The 12581-nt window shown below is 33.2% G+C and overlaps 1 protein-coding gene across 1 annotated transcript; it reads left to right on the top strand.

Moving 5' to 3' along the window:
- Window positions 1-4218: 4218 nt before the first annotated feature.
- LOC122606072 (BTB/POZ and TAZ domain-containing protein 4-like) lies at window positions 4219-5897 on the top strand. The gene is made up of 5 exons (XM_043779035.1): window positions 4219-4476; window positions 4564-4685; window positions 4777-5083; window positions 5190-5524; window positions 5636-5897. The coding sequence occupies exons 1-5, from the start codon at window positions 4222-4224 to the stop codon at window positions 5784-5786; spliced, it is 1170 nt and encodes a 389-aa protein (XP_043634970.1). The 5' UTR covers window positions 4219-4221; the 3' UTR covers window positions 5787-5897.
- Window positions 5898-12581: the final 6684 nt, after the last annotated feature.

The following is a 12581-nucleotide window of genomic DNA, read 5'->3' on the forward strand; positions in this document are numbered from 1 at the left end:
GTGAAAGTTAAGTTTAACATGTATTTAAGTATTTTGTAGACTTTAAATTCTGTTTTCCTAATTAGATAGGTAGGTTGTTTGATTAATTAACGCTTCGTTGTTTTGGTTGCTAATTTTATATTATAAACTTTATACTACTAAAGTGTTGTGAAAATCAACTAACCTTCCAACTAGCTATTTTGAGATATCACATACATATTAAAACGATGTTGAGTCAAAAATATATATATGTAAACTTCGAATTCGCCATGGTAGTTATGCATACGTCAATAAACGCAATTGCGATAATTTACAACTCGTGTATGGATTCCTTCTTTTAAACTCGATGAAATGATGAATATATGACTATACCACTCCACTAATTATACATAAGTCCAAAAGCTTTATTATAAGTTAAAAGATATTATATTATTATGTACTCCATGAATTCAAATACTTTGTTACTTGAATACGTTTTAATGTTGTGAATACATAGATTTGTATTATTTAAAAAAAGAAGTATATATATAGGTAGAAAAATAAAGAATATATAATTAAATGAAGGAGATGATTTTATAAGAGGCACGTGAGGAAGAAAATATATGATGGGGTTTGATCAGTCGGGAGCGTATTCACGTGTTAATATGGACCACACCACCTTACGCTCCTCTCTAGTCTTTTCATGTTTCTTTTGTTTATTTAAACCATTTTTTCAATGCTATTTGTATATAAAGTTTCTTTTGTTTTCATCTATGTGACCCAAAGTGTATGCTTTCTCAAAAATATTATCTCTTTTATGATAAAAGGTTCATAAATATATATATGTTTAAGTATAGTACTTGTTAAATGATTCACGATCATTTTATATGTCAAGGGTGATAAATTTGCAATAGATGAAGTAACAAATCAAAATTGTACTGTCTTGAAGCTGGGTCAAGTAAGTCGGACATGGGTTGTGGCGCAAAACTTTTCTCAAGGCTTTCTACTGCTATTGTGCTTAGAAATAATCTATGTGTTAAACATGCATTAAAATTATAAAAAACATGGAAAAATATGTGTGCAGCTGCAACATCCTCACAACCACCCTTAACTCACCACCTGCATAAATTGTAAAAAAGAAAAAGTACTTGCAACACCGTGTTGTTGCGATACGTATGCTTTTCCCGTAAAACATACTCGTTGAAGTTCAACATGTTTAAGCCACTTGACCTCGTATGTATAATCAGGGCGGTGATATATAGACATAGTTGTGGACTCGTAAATTTCGAATCGACTCGAAAACATGATTTTGACTCGTGACTCGACTCGTAAAAGTCAAGACTTTTTTATATGCTATATAATATCGTATAATTATATATATTTGACATATTTATTAACAAACTATAAGTTGATTATCTTAATACATTACCAAAATATTACATATACGACACTTTTTTGGTATAAAGCGACTCAACTCGTAAAAGTCGACTCGTGACTCATAAGAGCCTAACAACTAGACTATCAAACTTTGTTAAACAACAATGACTATCAATTATTTTACAGTATTAGCAGTTTAAGCTCCAAGTATGATCTAGAGATTGGTCTTTTATATTAATAATATCTTTACCGGTTAAAAAAAATAATAATAAGTAGGATGTTGTAAAACATTTAGAGCATATTATGCAAGAATTTGGTGGTGTGTGGTTAAATTTGATCATGTATGTAACCCTATTACATAGTCATTAAATTCATACAAATTAATTTCAATATTAATTTGTTCATGCGAATCACATAAATAAATGGTGTACACTCGTTAATTGACTCGTGTAAATCAAAGGTGTACTGATAATGAAGGCTAGATCAACTGGTTGAAATCATCTCTGGTTTTACTTTAGGTTATGGGTTTGACTTTTTAGATTGACATGTTCTGGAGATTTTTCCCTTGAATCATCTGTAACGCTTATGTTCTATATCTCGTAGTCTAAAGTTCGTACAGTACTACTTCACCATTATACGGTGAGGTGTCCCCTGATGTCGAATAACGACTTGGAAAAAAAATATAGGTGAACTCGTTATTTGGGAATTGCATATATTATAAAAAAATGTGTAATACAATGTTAGAACAACTAAAAGTTAATTCGAGTATAATACAACATATTTTCTATTTATAACTTATATGAGCATAACAGTGATCGAGACAAATGTCAAGTGTCAATGAGAGGGTTGAAAAGCATATCAATTAACTGTTGCAAGAATCCTTGGAGAGTTTGTCAACTGTTGCGAGCTAAGTACAATGTTTTTTGTTTTTTTATGATCCATATTTGATCATTTTCTATAGAATAACATATAAAGGTTTGCTAGAGGGAGATAAAGGCATGTTGATCAATAGACTCGAGCACTTGATAAACTCCAGCGATGTACCGATGTATAAGTTAAGCTCAAAATTTCATTCTTGATACATGTGCGTTTGATAATGACTTCCCGATCTAGTTTAACTTACGCTTTCGGGTAATACATATAATTCAAAAAGACTCATCATCTCCAATTAGTAATTTACGACTTTGGTTATATATAAGTCACTTCTAAAAAAAAAAAGAAACTGGTCATCTTCTGAATTCTGATTAGGACCATATCTGCACGCTTACTATTTTGTTCAACTATCCTATTTAAACAGCACCGTGGTGGCGTGGTTCATGTAAGTATGGGCTTTTAATGAAAGCCCAGTTAATTGAATTGGATACTTATCTTAAATGGACTTGGAGAGTAGCTTGGCCTCTTAGGTAACATTGGGCCTCCAGTGCAAATTCAATCAAATATCTTTTGAGTTTTAATTAACTCTTTGAGTGAGTAAAACCTGGGATGTGGAGTGTAATGTAATCTCCTAATGCTTAACATTTTTATTACCACTGTGATTAGAAAGTTAATGGGATAGATATAAGATTAAGAGATATCAAAGGTGTCAAATTTGTTCGACATTTTTGGCTCTAAATTTGTAGTAACAAACAAGGTGATCTTCAAGTCTATTCAATCTTTTAGTTTTAGGGTGTACTATATAATATGAGAGAACGTACCAATGAATATATAGTATGAAAATGAAAGTAGCTAATTAATGACTATGGGCTTCAGCCCTTCACTATGAAATATTAAGGCCAAGTGCGAGGAATTACATTTTGTTAAGTTTTGGCAAATTTCGGAAACTAATGAGCTTTCAACCTGTGCCCTGTGACACCTCCTACACTTGCAAAAATGACCCAAATTGTGAGGGTGTAAAGGAGCTAGTATGACAAAGTGACAGAAGTTGCATAACACAAGAAAAAAAAATGTAAGGACACATGTTTGAAAAAGGTGCCACAATCGGCTCCACTAAGCTGATGGAAACATTGTCACTTTGTGCCAAAAGAAAGGGTATAAGGAACTAATGGAATGTGCCGATTACACCCTTACCCTTATTGTCCATAATCGACAATATCTTCTATTTGTTTTGATGGTCTGAATCTATCATTAAGAAAGGTAAACAATAACCAAAGGACCATTTTTGTAAGTTACCTAGTATTAGTTTTGTTTAAACGGTTTTGCTTTCTATATTTATCTTTTCTATCATTCCACACTAAATTTCTTTCTTCTCCTCCCTCTCCTTCAAACTAAATCGACCACCAATCTCTGAGCATCATTACAGATTAACAACGGTGATTGGTGGTTGACAACGGCGGAACTGGTGGTGCTTGGTTATTTTTATCATATTGAAATATTGACTTTGAATTTGGCTTTAATTCCTTGTATGCATTGTATGCATATATAGCCAGATATACATTTATCAATATATATATATTCACATTGATTAATTGATAGGGCTACAGCTTCAACGTATTAGATACGCAAAGGCAGAAATCTAGCTTTGATCAATATCTATATCGATTTCACCTTTGTTTTCCATTTCTTTCGTACCAGGTAATGTTTATGTTTCTTGGATTATCCGTTGTATATTTATATGTGCAAGAATGCATGCCATTTCATTTTCATATGTCATTTTATCTATCAAATTATAACTTATGTTCATGGAATATAATTGAATACATAAAACAATTGAATTTGAGAACGACACCTTTTGATTCATTTGTAATTTTGTATATACATTATCAACATTGACCTGCATAATCAAAGCACAAATAAACGTATATCACTTAAGTAATGATTAGATACATAATGCTAAATACAAATATGTTAACAGATCCCGAATCATTTCAAATCAAAGTAGAACAAGTCATGAAAGCTACCTCTGAAGAAAACCGGTTGAATGCCAAAGAAATCGAACCTGTGTCTCCTCCATCACTTGGTCCATCAACAACAACCATCAAGGGATGCCTGTTGAACAAAAGTCGATCAGCATTAGTACGAAGAAACTGTTATATCTCGCAAAAGAGGGAAACATGGGACCGTCTTTTTGATGACGCTTATAAAGCAGATGTTGAGATTCATACAAATTGTGACACCCACATCTATGCACATGCTAGCATTCTGGTAAGTTTTAATCGTTGTATAAATTCCAAAAATATCCTAAGCTTAATTATAAGTTCGTTTAATTTATTACTCATCCTATGTTTTTAGGGCTTTGCCTCCCCTGTTTTCAGAGGCATGTTCAAGAAATCAAGAAGCAATCATCAAATATCAATTCATGGGGTTGCACCAGAGGCTGTTCGCATATTTATCCGCTTCTTGTACTCTTCATGGTATTTATTTATATGCTATATATATAGCAACTTTGTCTAATGTGACAATTGTGTTTAAGTTGTTTTAAATCTTTTATTTCTTTCGTTATAGCTATGAAGAAGCGCAAATGGAGGAACATATAATTTCCCTTTTGGTCCTTTCTCATGCTTTTGTTGTACCTCAACTAAAACGAGAGTGCGAGTATCAGCTTGAGCACAGATTCCTTAATGTTGACAATGTAGTTGATGTGTTTCAGCTATCATTGTTGTGTGATGCACCCCGACTTAGTATCATTTGCCAACGGTTTGTCCTAACGTGCTTTAAAGCAGCCTTTTCGTCTGCAGGATGGAAGGCCATGAGGGCCAGTCATCCAAATCTTGAAAAGAAACTTATTGAATATGTCAAGTTTGAAGATTATGTAAGCATAGATACACATTTTCATATAAATGTATAATCTGTTTTTAATCAATCGAAGTTGTTGTTATGGTTGATTAATAAACATTCTTTCTTTTTTGTGATTTTAGAGACGAAAGGACAATATGAGAAAGTTTACGGAAAGGAAGGTTTATTTACAACTATATGAGGCAATGGAAGCTCTTGTTCATATATGCAAAGATGGATGTAGGACAATTGGTCCACAAGATAATAATAATAATAAGAAGAATATGCTAAAAGCAGAGGATCAAAAGCCTTGCAAGTATGAAGCTTGCAAGGGTCTAGAATCCCTTTTGCACCATTTTGCCGGATGCAAGTTAAAAGCCCCGGGTGGCTGTCTTCATTGCCAACGAATGTGGCACCTTTTGGAGTTACATGCTCGTATATGCGCTAATTCTAACGTTTGCAAGGTTCCTTTATGCAGGTGCGCGCCAAAAAGTAGTTCTTGTTCTCATTCAACACAACTTTTTGATATTTGTATAATCTATAAGCTAAGCTTTTAGTTAACCAGATATATATAATTGTGGAATGACAGGAAATTTAAACAGAGGATCATGAAAGATAGCAAGAAGAAGAAACATAACAAGAAGGACGAGATGAAGTGGAAAATATTGGTGAGGAAAATCATGAGAACGAAGAGCATCACCGGAGCTCCTTATTTTACTTTGGCATCTACACGAGGGTGAGGGTTGGAAACAACATTTTTTATTCATGTAGCCATAGCCATAAGAATAAAAAACTACACAAATATAAGATCCACAATGTTGTGTCGTTTGTATCCATAAAACTACATAACCATGAACAAATTATACGTAATTACTTTTTTGTTCTTCTTTGGATTGTACATTCTGTACGTATGGACCTTGAAATCTTTCATGAATCGAAACAAACAGGACATTGTACTTTTGATTCTTCTTCTTCATCTTCATCATCTGTTCTGTTCTGTAGAAGGACAATATGCAGCCATAGCTCTATAATAAATGTCATTTAGATCTTGACCAAAATATTCAACTCGCCGAACTCCATATTTATTTTCTTCATCTTTCCATTCTTCTCTTATTGCTTCTTCATCTTCTTTTGATAATTGTCCTTTAAACAAGTTTTCACTGCAATCATCGAATTCGTCAATTCCTTCAATTTTTTTAATGCGAATATATATACATACTGCATACATATATGACAAACTAGATAAAACAAATACCGACATACTTTCGTTCAAGGAGGAGATGTCCATATACCCAATAGCGTCTACAATCAACAATTCCAGTAACAAAAGTTAGACAAGAATTATATATTATCAAATAAAAAGTTAAAGAATACATTGGAAAATAGTAAGTACTGACTGTTGTTCAAAGGGTAAATTTTTAAAAGCATCAGGTGACACGTTTAGAAGGTCCCCCAATGGACTCGTTATGGCGCTCGTTCGACTACCTCGGACGAGTCCACACCGTTGGGTGGGACTCGTCCCTGGTTCGTTCGAGGGTCTCGTCCGGCTAGCTCGTTCCTGCAGGGACGAATGGAAAGCTTTGTAATTTTTTTTTTATTTGAATCCAACGGCTAGGTAAGGAAGAAGACAAAAAATTTGAACTTTTACAAGTTGGCAAAACAGGTCCTTGTAACGTCTACTTTGACCACCTGCAGTTTAAAAACTTTACACTTTTAGTCCTTTAACGGCTAGTTTTTGAAAATGCCTATATATACACCTCCATTAAGCACTAGAACACACCACACTTGCATTATTCACATATATTCACACATACAAAACCATTTTAAGCACCATGTATATTGGTCTTTCGTTCATGGATAAAACAGAATGTGATGATGAGGAGAAGAAATACATCAAGGAAGCCAAGAAGAAATTCATGGAGGAGTACAAAGACTACCTATTCGGTCCCAACTAGTTTAGGTTTAGTTTTAAAAAATAAAAATGTCGTTGTGTGTTTTTTTTTTTGATTTTTAGGTTGTGTGCTTTATTTTATTGTAATTTGTGGTTTTTTTTATGTTCTAAATGTATTTGTATTTTTTTTTAATAATAAACTTGTGTGTTTTGTTAATAATTTGTGTTAATGTATTTGGACTAATATGTATTTTATTAATAGTTTGGAGGGTTAAAAGTGTAAAGTTTGGATAAATGGGTAGAATTAAATAATTGGTGGGTCCAAGACTAGTCTTAGGTGGATGAGTCCATTGGGTGCATTTTGGGGGGGATTAGTCCTTGGAGTGATTTTTGCTGATGTGGCGCTGACAGGGACTAGTCTGAGGTGGATTTGTCCACACCATTGGGAAGCCTCTTAGGGCGCGTTTAGTTCGAGAAAATGTTTTCAAGTTTTCCATTTCTAGTTTTTTAGAAAATGAAAAGGTTTTTCAATTCTTAAAAACCCTTGAAAATTTTGAAAACGCGTTCAAAATAAAAGATGGAGTTTTCATTTTTCCATTTTAGAAAACTAGAAAACATGTTCAAATTCACTTGTTTTCTAATTTTCGGTTTATAAAAGGTTTGGAAAATAGAAAAGTGAAAACAAAAACTGAAAAAAACAGTTTTCTAATTTTAGTGCAAAAGTTGGAAAGGGAAATTTTCATTTTCTAGGAAAACTTTTCTAGAAAAATACAATTTGAACGCGTTTCTTATTTTCCATGTTTTCTTGGAAAATAAAAATGAAAAACATGAGAGTTTTCTTGAACTAAACGCACCCTTAATATCTCACGATCAGCCGTTGTCATCTTCAAATTCCATAAGGTATTATCCAGGACGTAGTTCATCCAGCCAAGCCGAGTATCATCACCATTATAACGTATGCAGAAGATCTTCTCGATATCTTCAGGAGTCTTGTCAGTGATTATGCGAATGACATCATCAAACAATAGCTCCACTAGGCGTTCAATATCCAACTTGGCAGCAACCTGATGAAATATGTAAACACATACAGATTAATTTATGAAACAAAACTATACGAGTAGAATCAACATATATTGAAAGTACTCCAGAGTTGGTTTGTTTATAACTTAATAAACTTTATAGCAAAGTACTTAACAGAAAACCTTAAATCAATACTTAAATCATTATTTATCAATTCAGTAACTCTATTCTAAAAAACTTTTTAAAAATCAAAAGGGCCCTAATTTATCACAAAAACTGCCTGTTATAGGATCTAGGAGGGTATTTTAATTTTTTTCAGTACAAGAGCTTTGTACGAGTATTTATTTTTTTTTATGAACGCCAATGCTAGTTTTTGAAAGAAAAAAAAGATAAAGGAAAACAAAAGAAAGAAAACTACGTACAACAAGAAGATCAATAGCATCATCGCCCTGAATACCGTTCACAAAATTGGGATCGAAGAGCCTCAACGCATGATAGAGCCGTATTTCATCATTGCAATAACGAGCCCTGACCTGCACACGTTTCTTGCAGAAGTCAAGAGCCTTATCAAGGATGCTGCTTCTTTTGATACTTAAACCACCAAGAATCCCATTATATCCAAGTTTCAATAAACCACGGAGATACTTTGACTCAAGGAGATATATCTTATTCAACTGGACCACTTCGTCAGTTCGTCGTACAGATTAACATAGATATTGATCTTGCACGCCATGATGTCCATAGTCGTATCTGACATTGGTCGATCAGTCGGTCGGTAAACAAACTGATTTGATTTGGGGACGAACAAAAAATAAAGAAACCGACGAACGTACGAAACAGTAACCCAATACCTTTTGGGTTCACAATTAATCTCAATCTCAATCTCAATCTATATATCTCTATCCTTAATAAAACAAGGTTCCTTAGCCTAATGCCTTCTAAAATTTTGCCAAGTGGCAACATTGCCCTTTCATTAGCTTAATTTTTGTTTAAATTTTGTTTTAACGTCAAAATAAAAAAACAAAAACAATTTAACGTTTTCCCAGCTGAATTTAACGCTAAAATTTTGCCAGGTGCATATGATATTATTATTTGATGAGTTTGCAACACCTTACAAGGACCGAGCTCCATTTATATTTTATGTATAGGGCGAACACTCAAAGATGTTCCCAGCTGAATTTAACGTTTTCCTCGGAAAAAGATTTGCTTGGAAAATCAACGTATCAAAATACAATATCAAGCACAAGTCTGATTTGTAAACATTTTACAAGTTCTCAGATAATGTTAGTATTATTGAGGCTATACTCCATAGGGCATCAGGTGATAAGGTATTTATCAAATATAGTACCACGTAACACTTGAAATTAACTTTCTTTTATTTCAATTATCTTAACACACATTATTTAAACTAATTTAAAATAGGATGGCTCATCTGATGTTGATCTCCAAGTGTTGAATGAACTACCATCAAGTATTGGGCTTAACAGAGAGGTACAACTTATTACATACCAAACTTTTATTATTGAACTTTAAACTTAAACACGAAAACTGTTATACATATATAAAATTATTTCTAATTTTAAACATAAATAGGATGTTGTGTTCGGGACCAGTGAAACAGCTGGTACTGCCTCAAGTTCAGGTTCTAAGAAAGTTGTTGAACATGAAGATGTAGATGATGTTCATAAAATGAAAGTTCCAAAGCTACAAAACTAATTCTCATAAACACACCTCCTACTTGAAGAACCCATTTGATGTTTCATGTTTTCCTTAAATGTTTTACCTTTTACATTTTTTAGTAATATATTGTTTTGCTACAATTTTATTTTATTGATTTCATGGAACTTCGAGTCGCCCAAAAAACTACGTATGGAATCATTATAGGTGATTTAATTAAATATTATGGTTAATTGGATAAACGCACTTACAAGTATTTCAATATATAAAATTTTATATGTATTTTGCTACTCATATCCAGGTATCACCCGGGTTGATTAGCTAGTATAACAAATAAATGGCGGCCTTCTCAAACTAGTCCTTAATTACCATATCTCAGACTTTTTACTCCTTACCATAATAATATGTCCTCGTATATTAGATATAAGTTTCTCCTTTTAACTAACCTAATTAATAGTTGAGCTATGAATTTATCTTAGTTTTGTTACTTCGTATAAAAAGAAAAAATTTACAAAGAAATTCTTTATTTTCTTTTTGGAAAGCAGAAACATCTATTCGATAAATACTACTAGCAAGTTGCTAACCAAGTAACCAGTCACCAAAGTACATGTCTATATACAAATACAACATGTGCTTTAATAAACCAAAACTACATGAAAACTACAATTTAAACACTATTTTTTTTTAATCTAGATTTTAACTTCGAGTGAATTAATATAGATGAAAAAAACCAAAAGAACCAAGGAAAAATTCCCGATACTAAGGGACGTGTCACTGATTTTCATCCTAGCTTGTTTTTTATAGCACCCGATTCAGACCCATACAAGCATGAATTCCCTAAAACATTTCTAACCCAAAATAATAAAACACCATCCAAAGTGTAGGTTAGGACTTCATTATAGCATTTAAAAAGTAGTGACACCACCACCGTCGTCGCTATTACATTTACACCGCTGTTGTCGCCACAACCACCCATCACCTCCACCACCGCCACCGTCGCATCGCGCGGATCCCGTTCTAGCATTATTAATGTAGTACACATTTTACCAAAACAAGGAAATCACTTTCTTTAATCTCTTTTTTTCCTTGATATTAAAACTTTTTACTCTTTCAATGGAGCAATCTATCTCAAGTGTGATATTTTCAAGATCAATATCTTAAAAAAAATAAATAAATTCTGACAACCAAAGTAATATTTGTATGTACTATATATTTATTTTTAATTTTTCTAAGGACAAAACTATAAATACAGCCTTCAAAATAAAATTTTTTTTATATTATATCAATATTGAACTCGGGGTATTTGCCTATATTGCCCCTTTTGTAACTTCATCCATGGTTGTGTGTACATGTTAGAGGCCAACAAGAAGTTGGCCTAGTGGTTAGGTAAGCCATTGGTGACCTTAAGGTCCCAAATTCGATCCATGCTTGACACAATTTTTTTTTATCATGGTACGTGTTACCATTGTAGCCTAAATCTACATGTAATGTTATAAAGACGCGAGTTTGATCTTTCGGGATGTCCAAATCATGTGAAAATTAGAATGGATATACCGGCATCATATAACTCATACAGGAGGCGATGAGCATCCAATTGTACCGTGGCTAGAGTTCCCACCATTTAGCTATTTTTTGTGTGCATGGTAGAGTTAAATACCCAAAAATGGTTAAAAACTAACTAAAAAATCGAAAACCAAACTGAAACGACTAAACCAAAGTGTTTAGAAACCAAATTGTTTCGTTTTGGTTTTCGGTTATACGGACCCAAATCGAACCGCAATTACCTGGCTTATTATGCAATACAAAGTATACACATACCCTCTTCGACTTTTAAATGTTGATACAACTAGTCTGTAACGCTTTCCAAAACATTTTCACTATACCGGTTGGGCCTGGGCAGCTAGCGTTAAAAGCTAAAATCACTCCGATCAGCGTCACAAAACCCTAGTTAACATTGTTTGGAAACAAGGCGTCAAAAACGAAGCTCATATAAACTTGTATCACTCTCTTGACTTTCAACTCTTTTATAGTATAACATTACATTACTACTACTGGTGCTGCTTGAAATATCGTTATTGATTCAATTTTGATCATTTATTATATCAGCTAGCTACTTGGTGTGCATTATTACTCTTCAACTTTTAGTATGACACGAAAATGAGTTTTGGGGGTAAATAGGATCGGGTCGACATGACTAACCCATTTATAAATGTGTGGATGTTCGGGTTGACCTGTCCAACATGTTTTATAGAAACCAATTTTTAGTATTAAGTATTAAATGTTTTAATTTTAATACTTGTTCCCAAAATATGTTTCTGATTTCTTATGTTTTTTCTTTAATGTTTTACTGTTGCTTATGCCTATGCCGTAATAGTTTATCGTTTGCATTCAAAGATTTCCAACTCTTATAAGAGCTGTGGTGCAATTTTTTAATTCTAGACCGGGTTGTAAACGGGTTCGGATGACTAACCCGCTTAAAATAGGAATGACCGTGGTTCAAATTTTCGACCCGATTAGCTATATGGGTAGAGTAAGGATTAGGAGATATTAATCTAATAATCTGCCAACCTAAACACGACACAATTTGCCACCCCTTGTACCTTGCACAATATTAGTGTATTAATGACGAGAATAAGTTTGTGTTTGGTGGTTTAAGGTTGTCGGTTTGCTTATATATTAAGAGAGAAAAGGGAGAGCATTTGGTTAGACTTTTAGCAGAAGGAGACCTGCTGTTGTATCATAATATTGAGGTTGGCACTTGAAATAAAATCTTTATGTAATAGTATAGATGGATAGATTATTGCCGTAATTTGGGGCGTTAAACATATGCTTTTCAGCCAGATACTCAAATAAACAACTTTTAGGACCTTCTAGACTACAATTAGACTTGTGTTAAACTGTATCGTTAATCAGGGTTGTCATTCATTTTTTAAGTTTACATGATGCA

The sequence above is a fragment of the Erigeron canadensis genome, chromosome 6, assembly GCF_010389155.1.
Source record: "Erigeron canadensis isolate Cc75 chromosome 6, C_canadensis_v1, whole genome shotgun sequence".
In the NCBI taxonomy this organism is placed as follows: domain Eukaryota; kingdom Viridiplantae; phylum Streptophyta; class Magnoliopsida; order Asterales; family Asteraceae; genus Erigeron; species Erigeron canadensis.

Coding starts and splice junctions, on each gene's coding strand:
- LOC122606072 (XM_043779035.1), top strand. CDS start 4,222: ATGAAAGCTACCTCTGAAGAAAACCGGTTGAATGCCAAAGAAATCGAA. Junction 4,686..4,776: donor CGCTTCTTGTACTCTTCATG/GTATTTATTTAT, acceptor CTTTCGTTATAG/CTATGAAGAAGCGCAAATGG. Junction 5,525..5,635: donor TGCAAGGTTCCTTTATGCAG/GTGCGCGCCAAA, acceptor GTGGAATGACAG/GAAATTTAAACAGAGGATCA.